The sequence below is a fragment of the Halichoeres trimaculatus genome, unplaced genomic scaffold (assembly GCF_033239565.1).
Source record: "Halichoeres trimaculatus isolate MK-OKI-2021-1 unplaced genomic scaffold, fHalTri1.1 fHalTri1_scaffold_3, whole genome shotgun sequence".
In the NCBI taxonomy this organism is placed as follows: domain Eukaryota; kingdom Metazoa; phylum Chordata; class Actinopteri; order Labriformes; family Labridae; genus Halichoeres; species Halichoeres trimaculatus.
Window position 1 is genome coordinate 30,836,908 of NW_027437181.1, and position 19,491 is coordinate 30,856,398.

Sequence of the window (19,491 nt, forward strand, 5' to 3'; positions counted from 1 at the left end):
CCTTCCAGCTCTTCGTTTCAACAGAAGAGGGAGGGGGTCTGTGTTTGCAGACCCACCCATGCGAGGCCCATCCTTCACCCAGATGCTGCAGGAATGTTTCTTTCCTTTTGTGTCTCTCTGGTGTTTGTTTACACCTCTGGGCTGCTACAAAGCAAGCAGACACATCTCCTCATCTCCATTACAAATCTGATAAACAATGAGATACAGGCTGCCAAGCCCACGGACGCACAAAAGGAAAGGAGTCGGTAACTTAAGCAGAAGTGTCAGTGAAGAACAACAGGCCTGTTCCTGTCAGTGTGCAGTCACCTTCCTTCTAATCTGCAGTATCAACTAAACTGTGGTGATGGATGTTAACAAGCGCAAAATACTCATTGAGGGTACAAAAGAGACATTTTTTGTCCAAGAGAAAATAAAATGCTTGTGTGAAACAATAAGTGAGTAAATTTTAGAAAAAAATACAATGATTATTAATAAACTAACAGGGATAATCAGAAAACACAGGTCTGATGTAACAACCCTGCTTCTTAACATCTCTACTCACCAGACCAGCCTGGGCAAACAGCAGCTGGACAGCAGTCTTGCAGGCTCCTCTCCAGCTGGAAGGGCAAACTTGGTTGAGGACCTCGGTGACGGGAGAGTCGTCCCTCGGGGTCACTCCGTTCTGGCCCATCGCCCCCTTAATGAGCTGCAGCATTGTGTGCTGAGGAGACAAAACAATGAGGGTCATCCACCAAAGCAGTCCATATTTAGTGTCTGCTGACGTTACACTACAACTGCCAAAAGAAAGAGGACACAGTCCAACATTAGTCAATACATCTTATGAAGTTACTCCTGAAAATTCCTCTAACCTGGCACGTCACTAGTGGAAACATTACCGTTTTCAGTTTGAGGTTATCAGCCGCCGACTCGTTGAAGGAAACTCCTTTAAGAAAATGTGAGCCGATCTGTACAGGGATGGTGGGCAGCTCGCACTGGATGGGCTGCGAGGTGGTCTGCATCCTGCCAGCCTGCTGGGCCTCCGCTTCACTGCAGCAGCCCTGAACACACACACAAACATGTTAATAAAAACAAAACACTGCTCGATACAAACACCTATGAATTAGTGATAACTTAATAAATCTTTAAAGTGTTGTACTTGTTTTTTCAGAGTGAACCTACCTGTAAGGCTGCCTCCACAGCTTTGGGGCTAAGATGAAAGCCGGCCTTCAGCGCGTACTCACTATGACCCAGGCTCTCCAGTGCTGCTTTGTAGGCCTAGAGGCAGAGAGAAAACAGTCTAACTTTGCTTTCATCATCCAGATCAATACATATAAATGTTTCACTCCTATCACGCTGCCTTTTCATGAATGAAGACATTTTTTTAACCCCTGTTTGACTCTAATTTTATACTCATTAAGTTAAAAGTTATGCTTGAGTTTACATCTCAAATATGAGTGATAACTGGAACAAAGGTTACCAGGTTTCTCTCCCCTGGTTTTTGAGGAGAAATTTTACCTGTAGAGCACTGTCAATCTTTATGTTGAGCTCCTTCAGCTGGTGCTCTGGGATGGATGTGTTGTTGGAGCAGAAGAGCTGCTGAACCTGGATGCCTGCCAGGCAGCCATCCCGGCCCCTCTCTCTCAGCCTGGCCATGGCCTGAGGGCACAACAGAGTATCGAGTCAGAGACACAGGAGGAACATCACCTCTGCTGCACTTCGCTCTCACAGTGAAAGAAATGCAGGAAATACTTCTAAATAAATTGCTGAACCAGATGACTTACATTAACAAAGGTCTTTCCATATTTAGTGAAATAAAGATTGTTTTTTAAAAGAAATCATCAAGTTAATCAGGAATGTCATAGGACCAAAACATTGAAACGTTTGACCTAACAGAGCCAGAGATTTTCAGCATACCACGATAAAAAGGAACCGCATAGTTTCTGAAAAAGAGTCCTGGCTGCCTCGCCCTGCCAAACCCCCCCAGCAGGAACATTATACCAGGGTCCATCAAGGCCTGGTCCCCCCCAGGGCTAACTCTCTGCATGCCAGGGCTTAACAGATCAATCAACCCACTATTCTCCTCTCTGCCTCACTTTATTCAGCACAGCTCAAAATGGGCCAGTGGGGCTGATTAGCCTGGGGATTAGACAGGTCCTCTTACAAAACCGCCTCCCTTACATGAGCCGAGGTTAAGAGAGGTATACAGCTCAACACGGCAGGTTCACAGACAAGCTGCAGCCAGAAAGAGGAAATAGGAAATTGGGACTGGAAATCATAAACGGCTGGCATTTCTCAGGAATGTGCAACAAGTCTGCTTTTCACCTCACACAGACAAACACAACATTTCTGAGATCCAGACCAGGAAGAGTCCAGAGGCGCCCAGTGGCTGCATACCTGAGCTGCACCCTTCCATGAGCGAGAGGCTTCCTCCAGCTCTGTAAGAGGCCCGAGATCAGAGCTTTCCGAGCGGGCGTTGGCGAAGCGCTCCTGTGCCTGGGCGAGGGCCTCAGCCAGGCAGGACTGAGTAACAGGCTGGACCTTCTGTAGAGCCTGTGACAGGAACTGGAAATGGACCTGCATCACTGTGAGGAAGCACCGACCCAGCACCTGGAGAGACATGACAACACGTTACTGTTAGAGCTTACATCACCGTCATTCTTCACATGCTTAAGTGTCGAAGTCAGAGTCTTTGAGACATCAAACGACACCGATACCTGCAGGCTACAAAACTAACGTGTACGTCCACATGCCACAGTGATCAGCTAACTCTGGATAATGAAATGCATGAGCAGCTCCAAATTACCAACCCAAATCCCCAAAAGTGAGGACGCTGTGTACAATGTTGATAAGAACAGTTTTTGATGATCTGCACATCACTGACACCTCATATTTGATCAAAATGGTGCATAACAACTTATCAAATGTCAGAACAGAAAACTTATATTGTCCTATAAAAAACACATGTTCATTTAAAACTGGCTGCAAGCAACAAACATCAAAAAGTTTGAGACAGAGACAACAAAAGGGTGTAAAGGTAGTTTCATGTGACAGTTGGGAACATGACTGGGTACAAAAACAACATCCCAGAGAGATCTGTGAAGCCTCTCAGGAGTAAAAATGGAAAAAGCTTTTTCACTCTGTGAGCGACTGTGAGCAAACTATTTCAGGATCACATATAAAACCTACAAAGTCTGTTTGTTGGGCTTAATGGGGAAAGCACAGGTGTATTGACATCTATTTACTGTTTCATAAAACATGATACCTGAATCTGTCTCATTCAAAGCATACACAATTTATAAAAAAGACTGCACGAACTCTATCAGCAGATGTTTTTCAGTCTCTATTGGTGATATTGAAATTACCAACTTAAAACTTAAAGCCAAGACAAGGACAGCCAATTTTTCCCCCACAGAAAGCACTGTGATAGAAAAGCTGAGCGCCAAGGAAACGTCACAACGCACAAATTAGAGAGAACATCTTTCAAATAAAACATCTCTCAAGGGCAGATTTCAGCTAAACGTGCATGTGTTTGCATTTGTGGTTCGTTATGGGCTGTAAAGTGATACCAAGCACTGGAGAAAGAGTAAATTGTGTATTTGTATTTGCAAGTAAAAGACAGATGGAGAACATAACAGAGCATGAGTCTATGAAAAGAGGGGGAGAGAGGAACATTTAAGTTTGTTGGAAAGCTGTGCAGAGGAATGGAAACTTTCATGCTGAAATCAATCTACTTCATTTAAATGTTTCTTTCACTTCTCTTTCACTTCTGACAGAGTGGCAAAGAACAAAAAGTACAAAATGTCAACCAGAGTTTACATGCAGATGGGACAGTAACAATGCAGGGCAAACGGAAAGCTGTGTTTTATCATCATTCCTTCCTCAGGAGTTTATCCAAAATGAAATGAAGGTTTATCAAATACTCAAAGCACAAATTTACAAATTAACTCAAGCTAGCTATTGACTACTTTCAGATCAGTGGGTGGAGGAAAATAAAATGTTTTGGATTAATTATCAATCTGTAGGGGACATGTTGCAAAAAAAATGGTTTTCTGTTGAAAAAAAAATACATTTAATGCACAAAACTCCTGAAAACCCACATTATTTGAGTTGAGCTGCATGTGTGAACAGACAGAAAGAATGTAACTTAACCAAATTTAACTCCAGGATTTTTCTTGCTAACAGTGACATTGAAATTTGTGAGAGAGAACTTAGGGGAAGCCAACATGAGAACACAGCAGAAAATATTCAGGAAACACCTCACCAACAAGTGTGTAAACTAGGGATGTACCGATCCAACTTTTCTGGTCATGATAGCAATACCGATACGATACCAGAGTTAAATAACAACCTGCATGCTCTACTGTGGGATAAGACTGGTACTGTTTTGAGTAAAATAAAAAAAATAAGAAATTACTTAAGTTGATATTCCTTTAAACTATATGTGTTTAAATGTTTAACAGCAGTTTGGTTAAAAAATGCCTCAGAATTTACAGAAATGACTATTTGATTGTAAAATTTTAAACCTTGTAAACTTAATCATAGTTAAGCCTTAGTGTGAAGTTTGGACTGATCCTTTCTAGGGATGGGTACCGAATTAGGTCCTTTTATAGGTACAGACCGCAATCTGTCAAAAGTCCCGGGTACCGATTCACGAAAAATCAAACGGTACCATGTTTAGGTACCTACATGCATCTTTGTGACTGTGAGGAAGAGTAGGCAATTTTCCATGCTGGACATGAACACAGCATTACAAGGTCATATATTAAAGAATATATATGTCAAATTGAAAAACAAAAAAATATACTATTAAACAAATTGATATTTTTTTACCAAATGAGCACAAAAAAGTATCGAAAGTTGGTACCGTTGAACCGGTACCGATTGCCAGGTACTGGGCATCGGTACCGTATCATTTTTTATGTAAAAGGTACTCATCCCTAATCCTTTCCCACTGATGCCGGATCCAGCTTTGAGGGGCTGGATTGGTGCATGCCTGGAGTAAACATGATAATGCTAATAGCATGCAACCAGAGCAAGACTGGCAGAGTGTCACGGACAAGATATCTAAATAAAGAAGAAGTGGAATCAGTTTTTAGATGTGGTCAGTAAAGATCTTTGTTTCTAAAAGTGTCATAGTAGAGTGAAGGTCTCTGCTGCGTTGTCTGCCTTCTAGCATTATTCTGTTTTATGTTTTGATGTTTTGGACTCATCTCCCACCCCAGCCCACCATCCTCATGAAGTAAAGACTTTATGATGTGAATTGACAGGAGTACAAAAAGCAACTTTAGAAAATTTAAAGGGTAGAGCACATGCATGTGGGAAACTGAGTGGCCATTTGTAAAAAACACTATATTACACTTATTTATCCTTTGTCATTTTCCAGTGTGAAAGCACGCTGGCTTTTTTCTTCAATCTTGCAGCCTTGTTATACAACTCTATCTATCTTGTCCAAGCAGATGTTTGTGCTTCATTCATGAAAGGAAAAAATTACATAAAAACTAAATATTGCATTACAAATTTCAGACCACTGCTAAAATATTTGCAGAAGCATAACACATATTTCAGGGTGACACACTTTGCTCCACACCCACTGAGCTGGATGACCAAGTGTGCTTGTTTGGTGCGAGGACAGTCCAGCTTTGGTGGCTGCGGTCCAGTTAGTAAAAGAAGAGAAACAGGACACCACAGGATCTGCCACGGTCACAGGGTTTTCTTTTTCAGGTACCTGCTGAAAATATCTCGAGGGGAAGCTGAGTTGTAAAGACAGAAATATGCTGCTGCGTTCTGACGCCAGACAAACAACAGGACGGGACACAGCTAGCTTTGGTCTTTATCGCAAGATCGAGAACAACACCACGAGTGACTAACAGACACAAAAACTTTAGAGGTTGTTGTTTTCACCACAAGTACTTCATGGGATGGGAAAGCAAATTCATCATCTTCTCTGGTGTGTTTGAGTCATGACTGAAGACCTTTAATAACAGCTTTAACAGTGTGGAGTTTCATGTCAACAGACTGTTTGAGGTAGACAGACCAATATTTAAATACTGATGTGATTTCGTACACTTCATGCTGTTAATTTATTTACAACATGAGAAAATTGAATTGGTCTAGGGCTCTTTTGGTCACCTCCCTCCTCATCACCCTCGTTTCCACTCCTCTGAGCTATTCTCTGCCAAAATGAAATCAGTTAGCAAATTTAGGCTGCTTCACCGATGATTAGGGATGGGTACTGAATTAGGTACTTTTATAGGTACCAACCGAATTCTGTCAAAAGTAGGTATCGATTCATGTAAAACCAAAAGGTACCATGTTTAGGTACCTAAATGCAACCTTGTGACTGTGAGGGAGTAGAAGAGTAGGTGATTTTCCATGCTGGATATGAACACAGCATTGCAAGGTTATACATTGAAGAATAAATTTGTTAAATTGAATTTTTTTTATATTTCATTATTAAACAAATTGATATTTTTTACCACATAAACACAAAAAAAGTACCGAAACTTGGTATCATTGAGTACCGGTACCTATTGCCAGGTACCGGGCATCGGTACCATATCATTTCAAATGAGAAAGGTATCCATCCCTACCTATGATGTGTATAGAAATGCTCTTTGATAAAATTGTTGTCATGTGATCAAAATTGTTTGACTCTAGGATAAACTGTGTTATATATATGACACAAATACTCAAACTGTTTCAGAGTAATACTGGGCCTAATCACTTAATCACTTGTTTTTTTGTTTTGCTGCAGTTCAATCTTTCCATAATGTCTCAGCAAACAAGGTTTGTGTTGTTCCCTGAACCATTGTGTCAGTAAAATGTAACTTTAGACAGAGGACAAACAGTGACCTGTCTAGAGATCCTCATACACAGGTTTGCTGAGTCAGAGTGCCCAGTGTGTAAACAAAAGCTTTGTGAGAAAGCCAAAGTAAAATGATAAGTTTTTTTTCTGTTAGTGATAACAGGTCCTGAAGTTTGAGGCAAAATGTGAAATGTTACAAAACCAAAAGCTCACTGGTTTGAGTCAACATGCTCACTAAAGAGGGGGAAAACAGTTTAGCTACGAACTAAAAAGAAAGTAGACAGAGGGAAAAATGTCTTTTTGTAATATCTGTCCCACCTGCTTGGCCCTGTACCATACAAAGGATGCTACAAGATAGCCACACTGGAAGGTGAATGCATAATGAAGGATGAAACAAATCACTGTTTTTCTGAGTCAGTGCCCTGGCCTGTGACTCATAATGCGGTGAAAGTAACATGGTTTTATTTCACAGTCTTCTTGATAGCCTTTTAAAGTGAGAGGTTTTCAGGAAAACATGACTAACAGTCTCCAGCCCCTGATGCACTATTAAGCACGGTAATCTAGCATGCTAACAATGATGATGCTAATATTCTAAGAGGCTAAAATGTTTGTGACCTCAGGTCAGTGCATTAGTTTGCTAAAATTAGCAGGTAAGCTCTAAACAAAAGGTTTAAAGCTCAACGGAAACAATAGTTGTATTTTGCAAACCCCAGGTAGTGTAGATTGACCTTAAAGCAGCAGACTGAACGGCTTGAGAATCAAATTAGTAATCTTCTTAGATTATGAGTTGCTGTGCCACAGTTTTTGTTTTAATTGTTGCTCTTTTTAACTGAACTTCAGTGCAGATTTGGTGATGGAGCGAGCACAGAAATCAAATGTCAGAAGATCTTTTTCTCTTTTGCTCGTATCCAGTGAGCACAAAATGAGAAATTCCTGCTCCTGCTGTTGATGTTTGGCAACCATTAATAACGCTTTCAGTCATAATAGATGAAGTTGTTTAAAGAAGACAAAGGAAAAAAGAAAAGCAGACACTCAAAGCCTGTCAACAAAGCTTGGACAGTCTTTAATTCCAGCTCATACCACATGCAGCAAGTCCTAATGATCCGCTAACAGCCAAAACACAAGCAGAAAACTTTCAGATAAAAAGCAGCACAGTGTAACAAAGTTGACTTCTATAACAGAGAGTGTAAAAAAATGAGGCCATGGCTGCAGCACGAGATAATGGATAACACATGTGATTGGCTGTGCAGTATCCCGCACGGTCATGGAAAATATGAGAAACAAAAGTGCACCAGGGCCAAGCAGACATTCAGCCCCTCTAAAGCCCAAACAAGGCAAATCATGAATCAATCAACATTTAGACTTCCAATTTCTGAGAATACGTCCACTTGAGCAGCACCAAAACTAAGAAAGTTGTTTTCCTTGAGATTCAGAGCTTTTCTGGGGAAAGGGAGGGTGATCCTGCTCAAAAACAGGGTGGCTATGTCCTGCCCGCTGTCTTTTCTGCAAAAAGGAAAATAAAACAAGCAGCCTATCTTGGATGAAATGTCAATATTGTATCTTCAACTTGTGCTGGCTCACAATATCTTGTTGTGTTTTTTTCCTGGATCTCCCCTTCAGCTCAGAACAGAAAGGTCAAAGTGCTTTTACTGCCTGAACTTCTTAGAACTGGTCTCTTGAATAAGTGAAACATTTTGACTTTGGTTAAAGTTGTTAAAAAGTGCTCTGGAGAGTTTTCCTGTGCTTCTGCATTTTGCATTTCTTGTTGACCAACTGGCTGCATGGATTTCATTTATTGGAGTAATAAAACAGTTGAAATTGAAACTGATGCCTCTATTAAATCTACAAAAGCAAACAAAACCATTACCAACAAGACCTTTTATTTCCATATAGTTTTTCTTTTTTTGCGTTTGACTGCTCCTGGTCAAAGTACAAGGCTTTGCACATATTTATATTTCATATCTATGTTTGCTTTCTTAAATTTTCTGGATGTGCCACTGCAGGGACATCATCAAATTCTTTTAGTCAGAGCCTCATTGTATCTGGCAAAACAGGCTGAAACCACTTGGCCATGAGTTTCTTAACATTTAAATCTCTCACAACCATGAACACAAAAAAGGACTCCTGTTATGGAAACAAAGTTCCTTAATAAGTCAGTATCAGCACATTCATTTATTCATTCAATCAAAATAAAAAAAAGTCATGAGCTTGATTAAAACTGATGAAGTATGTTTGCTGTTGTAATTTCTGTTCTGTTCCTCCTCTCTGACTTTGTGTCCTGAAACTACACGTGAGTCGTAGCAGCAAAGACAAAGTCCTGACAATAACATATAATATGTGTAATGTGTCACTGCCATTAGACAAAACCCTCGTACTTGATGAGGGCATTTCACAGTGAAGCTGGTAACTATACCTAACTCACACCAAGACAGCATGACCAAGAGGTTGTTTTTCCAGTGTGTTTCCAGTCTGCAGTGGGGTTTGCTGGGAGCAAGAGCTGCCATGAAGCTCTCTGGTCACTAAGACCTCTCAGTCTGCTTCTGGTCTCCTCTCTGCGGTTCAAACTTACAAGCTCGGCAAACTGCCTCTAAACAAACCGTGACATTTTCATGCATATTTGGCAGCGGAGTCACTATGAGCAGCCAAAAAGCCGGGCTCTGATTGGCTTGTTTTGCAGACTGCACTGACCTGAACTTTGGGAGGGTTTGGGTTAAAATATAAAGCGGGGGAAGGGGGAAAAAAGAGAGAGGAGAGGGAGACAAGAGTTAGAGGGAGAAAAGGGGGAAAGCTTCACATACCACAACTCCCCCAACTCAGCAATGCATTTGGTCCTTTTTCAATACCTCATAACATCCAGCTGCCAAACAGCATTCCAGGACTCATGCAGACAAAAGGAAAATCCTTTTAACAGAAACAAATTCAAAACACTGTAAGGCCCAGAAAGATCTAGAATCAACTGGTCAAAGCTAGAAATAAAGAAGTTTGTGTCCACAGAACTCAGAGCGGACACTCATTTACAAGCCTAGGAAACTGATGACTCATCACAAAAGCACAAAAAAAGCTGAAAATGAAAAAAATGAAATGGTAAATCTTCCTTACTGTGAATAAAATCTTTCTGGGACTCAGAGAAACGCTTTACCTCTCCTTTTTCCCCAACCGTGTTCAGAACAAATCAGCCCATCAATGTTCCTCACTCTGGAATAACATTGTGATGTATGCACAAAGGTTTCTTTCAGGTTAATACAAATACACTCAAATACAGCTATTATGAAGAAAAGTATCAATGTGTTTCCTCCTCTTCTTTTACAAAATGCCCCCTTTATGCCCAGGGCCAGACAAAAACTGTGAGCCAAACCGTGCGGTTTAAACTTTCACAGACTTGGGCTTCCTCTAATATTCATCTGTGCGTAACCCAGACCACAGAGTCAGATTTACTGACTGCGGTGCAGAAGTGTTTCCTGTTTCAAGCTCAGCCACATCCACTGAGGTCCTGCAGCCCCTCCAGTGTCTCTGACTGCTACATGCTGAAGGATTACAGGGTTACTGAGGACCACAAAGATGTCTTCTTGCTGTTGTGTTAAGTGTTTGTAAGATGTTGTGTCACTTAAAACCAAAATTACCCAAAATATGAGACAACACAATTTTTCCTCTGCCTCTTTTTTTAACTGAATTGGAACGATCTGACAGCAGCGGACTGCAAGGCGCGGCTTCAACCGTTTGGTCTTGAAGTGTGTGTACAGTTCCAACTTATGACTTGTTCACCTGCAGAGTGTAAATGTAAGGTTCTGTGTGCATAAAAGCTTTGAATTTGTTTACATCGGTTCATTTAATGTGAAGCCTTAATGCCATGAGCTTTGCTTAGACAAGCATTTGTCTTTCTTTGCTCTGCTTTTGGTGTATCACTAGGCCTGTCACGATAATCAATAAATCAATTAACCGAACGATAAATAAAAACATCTTCGGTAAGTTTGTCAGCCTCGATAAACTGACACGTGCATGTTTGTTTTCCTCCTCTCTTTCGACCAAAGAGACTGAATGAGAAGATGGCTCACTACGTCTATCTTTCCTTACATCGGGGTGCATAGGTTCTATAGCGGATTTAAAGCGGAGTGAGCATCTGTCAAAATGTTATCTTTGAAGACGGGGCTGCTCACGCGTAAACACAGAGAGAGCTGAAGCGAGCGTCCTGAGGGGTAAGGAGGAAACATACGCTAATATGAGTGATGACATGAAAGATCCGGTTCTTAAGCCACCTGCGACAGTCCCAGTATGGGAATATTTTGTTTTTTATCAGAATGAACAAAGTGTGAGCTCATGAACACCAACGAGCTGATATGCTGCATTTGTTTGAAAATAGTGGCGACGAAGAAGAAGAAGGGGAGGTGCAGTGGAACCTTGTTCTTTGACAATCCGCTCTTACTGAGGCTTTTGGTCTGCAAAGTAAATAGAAATAAAAGCGCTAAATGGTGGGCGCTCAAAGACAGCTACATTGCCAAAGAAATGCAGCCCTTCAATACAGTTGAAAGCCAGAAATGTTAAAACTGTTTGACAGACAGTACGGATTGACAGGAAAAAAGTACATGTTACAAACAATTCAGGAACTGTATAAACTCCCTTTTATTTAGGCTATAGTTTTCATTGTTGTGGGGGGGGGGGTTTGGAGTTTTGTTTTTTCTTTAGAGACAGGGTCTATGTTTTATTACTTTTGATTAGCATTAATTATTTTCATTGACATGTATTTTTTTCTAAAAGAGAGTCCATTTCATTTTCATTGTATTTTTTTTCTTGTTTGTTAAATTTATTATATTTTTGTTTAATTTATTTTATTTAAAAGATCCTGACCTTTTAAATACAGTTAAATACTCTTAAGAAATGAAAGTTTCTTGCTTTTGATATGGTGTACTCACTTTATTATCCCATTTATCATAATTACATCAATGAAAAAAATGGATAAAAAATCAAAACAATATTGACAATGATATCGTTTATCGGCAATAATATTTTGGAAAATTATCGTCTAGCAAAATTTGTTATGGTGACAGGCCTATGTATCACTGAAAGTTTAGCTTGTTGCTACTACCTGAGAGAGACAACTGGAATACCTGAAGAATCCTATGTAAGATATAATCAGTCATCACAGTTATCTGCCCATGATTCTTGTATCTCATAAAGACAACACCTGTTGTTCATTGTGAATCGCTGTATCTGGTTCTTTTTAGGCTTCCATGAAACAAACCCTGAACAGGGACAGGTCTAACTGTCTCACATGTGTTTTTCAACCTGACTTCGTGAACCTCCTGACCCGTCTGACAGCCTAGATAGAGCAGGCAGGGGAAGGGGGAGGAGTTTGTACAACAGACATAGGATACACGGGTACGAGTGCTAGTAGCTGCTGGTTCAATGAGCTAGGAAGCATTTTATTTCCAGTATGCTCATGCTTTCCTCATCCTTTCATCACTCGAACAGTGAAAACCACAGATTCATCAGACTGGAACTAATTGGTCAGACACAGGTGTGTGTGTGTGTGTGTGTGTGTGTGTGTGTGTGTATCACAGAGAGTCTTAAATCAGCTGTGACAAAAGACACAAACAACATAAAAGCAGAGAGACACAGAAAGGAAATCTGAGGCAGAGAGGAAATGTCCCACATCAAAGCTGAGCCTTTGGTTACCAAGTGAACCCTTGTCTGAATTCTCCACTGAAATCATATAAAAATACACACCGGCCACAATCACACATTTTCACATCAGCAGATTCTGTGCAGTGGAAAGATGGTGTGGTGTCCGTGGTGACATGAGATGACTTTTCTTCTCACATCCTCAGTGTTTTTCACACCTCACCCTCAGATCCTGACACTGGCTCAACACTAGGCGTGAGAATCTGATTTGAGCCAGGAAACACTGATTCATGCAGCCAGGCTTCTGCCACAGAGCAGCTAAGCATCTTAGCACCACTGCTAGAGGACAAGTCCTGTATAAATGAATGTGATAAATTATGTGCTGCCTCTCTGATGTGCCTCAGGTTGTGGACTTGACTAATTCTTTCCAGGAGTGCAAACAGTGGAACTGAATGTCAATATTTCTTTTGTTTGTTGGCAGACATGAGACAGTCATGAGACTTTCATCTTACTTAAGTCAACATAGTGTGACATACCCCAGCACCTGGATAAGTTCAATAATTTGTTGCAGAGAGACGATGTGTGTGTGATTCTGTGTGAGCACCAACCTCAACATCCTGCAGGCTGAAGTCGTTCTGATCTTTAAAGTTGGCGGCCCCGGCGCTCAGCTCCATCAGCATCTTAGCGATCTCAGGCTTTATTGCTGCAGTCAACCTGCTGGCCGCCTCCATGACGTGTTCCTGCACGTCCTTCAGTTGCATAGCTGCTTTGGAATAGTGAGAGTTCCTGAACACGCTGCTGAACAGGTCTGTGAGGAAGGCGCTGGCCCGACAGAACACGTTGAGTGCATCCAAATATTTGGAGATGCCTTGCTGGATGTCTGCAACCGCGGTGGTGGCCCCAGAAGGAGGTGGGTGGCAGCCACCGGGCATGACCACCCCAGTGCCAATGGGTGAAGAGGCCGAGCAAGAGGAGGCCAGGGAGGCGCTGAGGGTCCGGCTCAGCTCAGGCATCTGGTACTGCTGGTGCTGTTGCACTTTCTGCTTGGACCCGCCGAGCAAAAAGCGACGCTTGTAGTCCATTTTACTTTCCTGCGCACTACAACAATACATATGTGGTGCAACAGCACCGAAAGCTGTCTTTAGTCTGTCCCCTCCACAAAGTGCTCTCGTCCTTTTTACAATAACACAAACTCAACCGTCCCGAAACCGTTCAAGTTATTTTAAAAAAATGCTCAAGGCTTCCACCTGCCAGAGGCTCATCTCAGTGCGCCTTGTGGAGAGGCAGCACAGACCTGGGTCAGGTTTGGAGGGTGATCAGAAAGACTCGCAGGCTGAGTGAAATGCTTGCATGCAGCCCTGCTGCAGATATGTCAGGCCCTGCTTAAAAACAGCAAAAAACAAACCTCCAGATCCTCTGCTTCCAGATCCAAACAAAATGATCATATCAGGGAGAAGAGTCAAAAACTCCTTAATTCAGTTAAAGTGATTCCACAGCTGAGCTTAAAGTGCATTAACTTTCCTTCAGGTTTGGAGAAAAATCCTTCTTTACACAGTATATATAGTATGTATATATGTATGTACATATATTAACCTCTGCCAGCCTGCACTAATAAAAGTAGAAAACTCTTTTAAAAGCTGAGAGAGAGCGGGATCCAAGCAAACGAGACACTGGTCAACAGCAGGAAGGAAAATGACAGTAAAAAAAGAAAAAAGGAAATGCTGGAATCAGAGGATGTGGTTTGGACTTTCGTTGTGTACCAGCTGGTAGAGGAGCTGTGGGAGGCAAGGGGAAGACAGATCCAGTCCGTCTACAGTCCTCTTCATGAAGCAGGGCTCTTCAGGCAGTGAGCAAGTGGCCAGCTGATAGCTCTGTCTGCCTGTCTGAAGTCTCCGGCAACTTCCTGGTTTCCCCTCGTCGGCTGGCTGAGGTAGATATTACTCACCGCGGAAACAAGTGTGCTTCCAGATTTCACTGCTCTCCGCGGATGCAGATTAGAGCGACAAAAGCACAAATGTATCTGTAAGGCCTCTAGGTCATTTCCTAAGGGAGGAAAGAGCAGAGACACAGACAGGCAGGTTAATATGTTGTCACGTGAGAAGGCAGAGTTGCATTTCAGCTGTTTAAGAGAAAAAAAAAAGAAAATACGACTTCAATAAAATTGCCTAAAAACAAACCTAACTGTTAAGTATAAAAGATATTTATTTCTTAACAGGACATGATTCTTTTAAGTACTAAAACATGATTGTCTGACAACACTGAATTCAGGAAAAAAGAAATTTCCCTTTCAATCCACATAACAAAGAAAAAAAAAACAGAGAGGGACAATAAACTTGATCCTCTAACATGTTTATCCTAAATGATAATAAAATAAATGCCTTATTGCTTATTCTACGGGCTTTAAGCTTGAGAAATCACATTAACAGAAGCAATTTAACGACTGGTTAAAGAAAGGACCAAGTCTCTTTTTATGTGTGGTGTCAACCATTCACACTTTACAGAAAATATTTATTCCTAAATCTGATGAGCTTTGTCAAAGCAAGAGCTTATCTGTGTTGCAGTATTGTGCCATATGATGCTAAATTCGATAAAAGACAAACTTAAAGACTAAAACAACACACCCTGCTAACTCCTTCCCTTGAGAAAGTGACAGTGGCTCTTAAGGTAAGGATGCACCGATCTGATGCTGGTATAGGCTCTGATCCAGCCCCTCAAAGCTGGATCAGGTATTGGTGGAAAGGGTCAGTCAAAGGCACTAAGGCTAAACTATGATTTAGTCCATAAGGCATAAAATTTTACAATTAAATAGTCATTTCTGTAAATTCTGAGGCATGTTTTAACCAAACCGCTGTTATACATTTAAACACTTGTAGTTTAAATAAATATTAACTTCAGTAATTTCACATGTTCTCATTTTTGTCTTTCTCAAAACAATACCAGTCTTATCCCACAGTAGAGCAAGCAGGTTATTATTTAACTCTAGTATCTGATCAGGATTGGCATCGGGTGGTACCCAAAGCCCAGGTATCTGTATGGGGACCAGAAAAGCTGCATCGATACATCCCTACCTTAAGGACATGAAGTTGCTGTGATGTGTAATGAGCATGTTCCCCCATTCGTCAACCACTATTTAAACTTCTATTATAAAGGTTATTTTGTGCACAACCACCGCTCTCTTCTTTTTTTGTCCACTGAATAAAAAAGTGAACGTGTATGTGATTAGTTATGAAGTACTGCTGTTGAAACATGGTGGTGCAAGATGGCAGAAAGTCTACTTTTTATTTGTGTTTATAAAGTCTTCAGATTCCAATATGATGAGATAACTTAAAATTTTAGGTTTTAATGTTGAAGAAACCTTGAAAAACAAGAACATGCAAATGACCATTAGGTAGACTTCAGAATACTTCCCTGAGTTGATTACCTGTACGGTTAAGTCTGCTTGTGTAGAGTGCAAAGTAGAAAGTATGTTTAAGTTTTTTCAGCTGTTGATACTGAAATAATAAACCACATTTATTGACTGTTACATGCATACTGTTGTTTTAGAGAAACTACTGCTTTCTGACTGGAAGTAATCCATTTCAACCGTCTTCCTTCAAACCTGGTAACATGATACTGAAGTTTGGTAGAGAGCTTTGGTTTAAAGTCGTACATTTCTAGACGATTACTAACACCACAGCTCCCAGTGAGCGTCTCTGAAAAGAATCTGGCAGTGTCTGGTTTAGCAGAACACAGCTGCACAGAGAAATTCCTGCTAGAAGCCATTGTTGGGAGACACTGCAGGCTCTGTTACACTGAGTATAGTAGGAGTCACAATGCCTCCATTTAGAAGCCAAGCATTTACGCCTTTCCACTTGATGAGGATTATCATAATTTTTGCCAAAATCATTGTCAAGACCAGGGTAAATGTGGCGCCACATGTCTTCGAAGTCAAAGGTCAGCTTTCAGTAAATGTATAACACACCACAGTATGTGTCATTTGTGATGAGGGAGGAACAACGTGAATTTAGTTTTCTCAAATACAACTTGCAAAGTGAAGATGATGTATCCATTAAGCCAACAAGAACCTAAAATGTAGACAACCTTGACCTGTAGTCTAAAAGATTTTGGCTTGTGTTCCTTTCAGTTCACTAAAAATAAGTTTTGAAAACGTGAAACCACAATACATTTAATGATCTGCCATACGAAAGAACCTGTTTCAGTGATATCAGAGCCCCTGTGGCCCTGGAGTTGATACAGACACTTGTGATAATATTGTACTCAATGCGGCACCAAACATCAACACGACAGACTTATCAGTTACGTCCACAGATATCACTGTGGAACATTTAGACTCTCTTATCATGCAGCACCACGCTAACAGCCTTTGTGTTTAGGGATGAGTCAGGAAAAGCTACTTTTGAAAAGAAAAAATAAAAGAAAACACCATCACCATGTAGTCTGCTGCTGGCTTTTCATGCTGGGCTTCCATAACACCCCCCCCCTGTCAACGATCTCCTGACCTTCAAACCTCACTTCCTTTCACAAACAGAGGGGTACGCCCAACAAATCATCTGTCCCCTGCTGGAAAGAGGAAAGACAGAGCCAAGGGAAACTGGTGACCTCTTGACGGTGGGACAACAGAGACGAGCTCCTCATGGTTAACCCTTACATTACCAGACAGCTGGTGGCAGATTAGTTACACTGCAACATGATTTTTACTGGTTTGGCATGATTGTGAGTATCTTTATAAAGCAAAATCCTTCTCTAACAGTTTTTCTCCTTCTGCAGGATGCAAAGCAAAGTTGTACATTATCAGTAGCTATGTTATATTACTAGTAGTAATGCATGTCAGCCCTTTATTAAACGGTTGCAACTGTTATCAACATTTCCTGTTACTGTCCCAGGTTCTCCCCCACCTTAGCTAAAAGAACCATTAAAGTGATACTCTGGGATGGAACAAGTTGGGTTCTATCACAAGGTTTAGGGCAGAAATTACCCCTACAGCAGTGTTTTAGTGCAGCAGAAGCCCAGGGCGCTCGCACCAAACACCCCCTCCCTGCTCCTCTGCCGGTTTCCTCTGCACTCGGACGGGGCCATTTTTTACTTGACCAAAAACACAAATAAACAGACTCCCACCGAAAAATCTGATATCGGTCTGCATTCACGCTTTATTTAGAGAATTTTCAGCACATTACTGTCACGCAAAAACACCGCTAAATAAGGCTCTAGTTTTCATTGTGTCTCTTTGTCCTGGCAGACTACCAGCGTTTGTTTATATCTTGCACGCCATGCGTGCAGACTGATACACTAAGCGGCGAGCGCCTCGTAGCCAGCTGTGGCTCTGCAGCGGAGGTAGCGCCGTTTTACGACACAATGAGAACTAGAGCCTTATTTAGTGGTGTTTTTGTGTGAAAGTAACGCGCTGAAAATTCTCTAAATAAAGCGTGAATGCAGACCGATATCAGATTTTTGTGGTGGGAGTCCGTTTATTTGTGTTTTTGGTCAAGTAAAATATGGCCCCGCCTGAGTGCAGAGGAAACCGTCAGACGAGCAGGGAGGGGGTGTTGGGTGCGTGCGCCCTGGGCTTCTGCTGCACAAAAACACTGCTGTAGGGGTAATTTCTGCCCTAAACCTTGTGATAGGACCCAACTTGTTCCATCCTGGAGTATCACTTTAAGTAATACATTTGGTGTACCTGCTCAAGCAGAAAGTGGCCATTCAGGGTTATTACCTTCGCCTAGGAGGTTGTGTTTTTGGGAGTTTGTCTGTTTGTCTGTGTCATCACTCAAAAACTAAAGAACGGATCTCCAAAAAATTTTCAGGAAATGTTCAATATGAGATAAGGAAGAAGTGATTAAATTTTGAAGGTGATCCAGATCACCATCTGGATCCAGGATTTTTTTTAGAGGATTCGTTATTATTGTGAGGTAGGGACGTTTTCACCATATGTGTAACTCCTCAATAAATGGTCGGATTGCTTTGCAAAACAATACAAGACAAGGTCACCATAATTTCTGACAGATGTAAAAGTACAATCCAGATCCTGGCAATATTCTGGATACTAAGATCCTGAATATGAAATATGTACTGGGTCATCAAAATTTTCAACACTGTCAGGTAATAAATTATCATACAAACCTGCATCTAACACCAAATTGTAGCAGACAGTCTGCTGAAAGGGAGTATAACATGAAAGTAGGACTTAAGTGTTGCGTGACAATCACAATATGCTTGGCGAAGGTCTGACCTCTCCGCTGTGCTTTTCATTCATTCATTTATTTCATACAGTTCATTTCAGCTCAAACACCTATTCCTCCACCTATCATTTCCCAAAACAAAAACAATGTTTCTGAAGTTTCAATAAAGAGCAATGCAACTTGGTATTTCCATTACGACTAGAATTGCACACAACTTGAAAGAAATATGAGGATGTGACGTCCATCCAGACGCTGTTGATGATGCTGATTCATGTGCATTAGTGTTTTTATCCACTGGTCAAACTGTCGGCAGTGACCACGCCAACTCAAAACGGACATGGACAAAACATTGAATGAAAATCATCATCTCCAGCTCGCCTGCTCTCTCTCACACACCTCCGCCCCTCCCTCCTGCTGCACTCTGACCCACTCACAGCCGTCCTGATGCCTTCACCTCTGACGGTCAAAAACACAAACACTGCACTGAACAGTCACGATATGAACGACAGAGTCCATATGTGTGGCAGTGGACATGTACAAGGAGGTGCAAAAAAGGTGTTACCATTGCACTTTTGCTATTAACTTCAATATTGAAATTTACAAAAAAAAAAACTGAAGTACAAAAGAGAAAACCATCAGTCATCACAGAGGGATAAAGTTAAGGAGCACTGGCACTGCCTCAGGGTTAAGATTTCCTTTTGAGCATTTACCGAAAGGGACAACCCACGCAAAACTGTCTGGTTGTTTTTCAACCACAGCTAACAAGTGCAGCAGGCAGTCAGACTTCCTAATCCCTGAGATTACAGCCACAGCAAGAAGCAGCCAGGTGTCCCGCAATGCCTGTTGGTTGACACACTTGATAGGATATTAGCTTCCTGTGAGGTAAACAGGAAATCTGAGATTAGCTAGCCTGGA

General features: G+C 41.4%; 1 protein-coding gene across 2 annotated transcripts in view; it reads right to left on the minus strand.

Annotated features, from left to right (window-relative positions):
* garre1 (granule associated Rac and RHOG effector 1) overlaps positions 1-19,491 on the minus strand; it is a 40,724-nt gene that overhangs the window by 10,688 nt on the left and 10,545 nt on the right. The window contains exons 1-7 of one of the 2 annotated variants that reach the window (XM_074666126.1): positions 16,830-16,949; positions 13,009-14,443; positions 2,374-2,586; positions 1,495-1,635; positions 1,159-1,254; positions 876-1,037; positions 542-700 (exon numbers count right to left, since the gene is read on the minus strand). In XM_074666126.1, the coding sequence (XP_074522227.1) occupies positions 542-700; positions 876-1,037; positions 1,159-1,254; positions 1,495-1,635; positions 2,374-2,586; positions 13,009-13,512 (1,275 nt within the window). In that variant the 5' untranslated portion in view covers positions 13,513-14,443; positions 16,830-16,949. Of the gene's footprint in view, positions 1-541; positions 701-875; positions 1,038-1,158; positions 1,255-1,494; positions 1,636-2,373; positions 2,587-13,008; positions 14,444-16,829; positions 16,950-19,491 lie in introns of those variants that run through there. The other variant, XM_074666124.1, reaches the window with a different exon arrangement.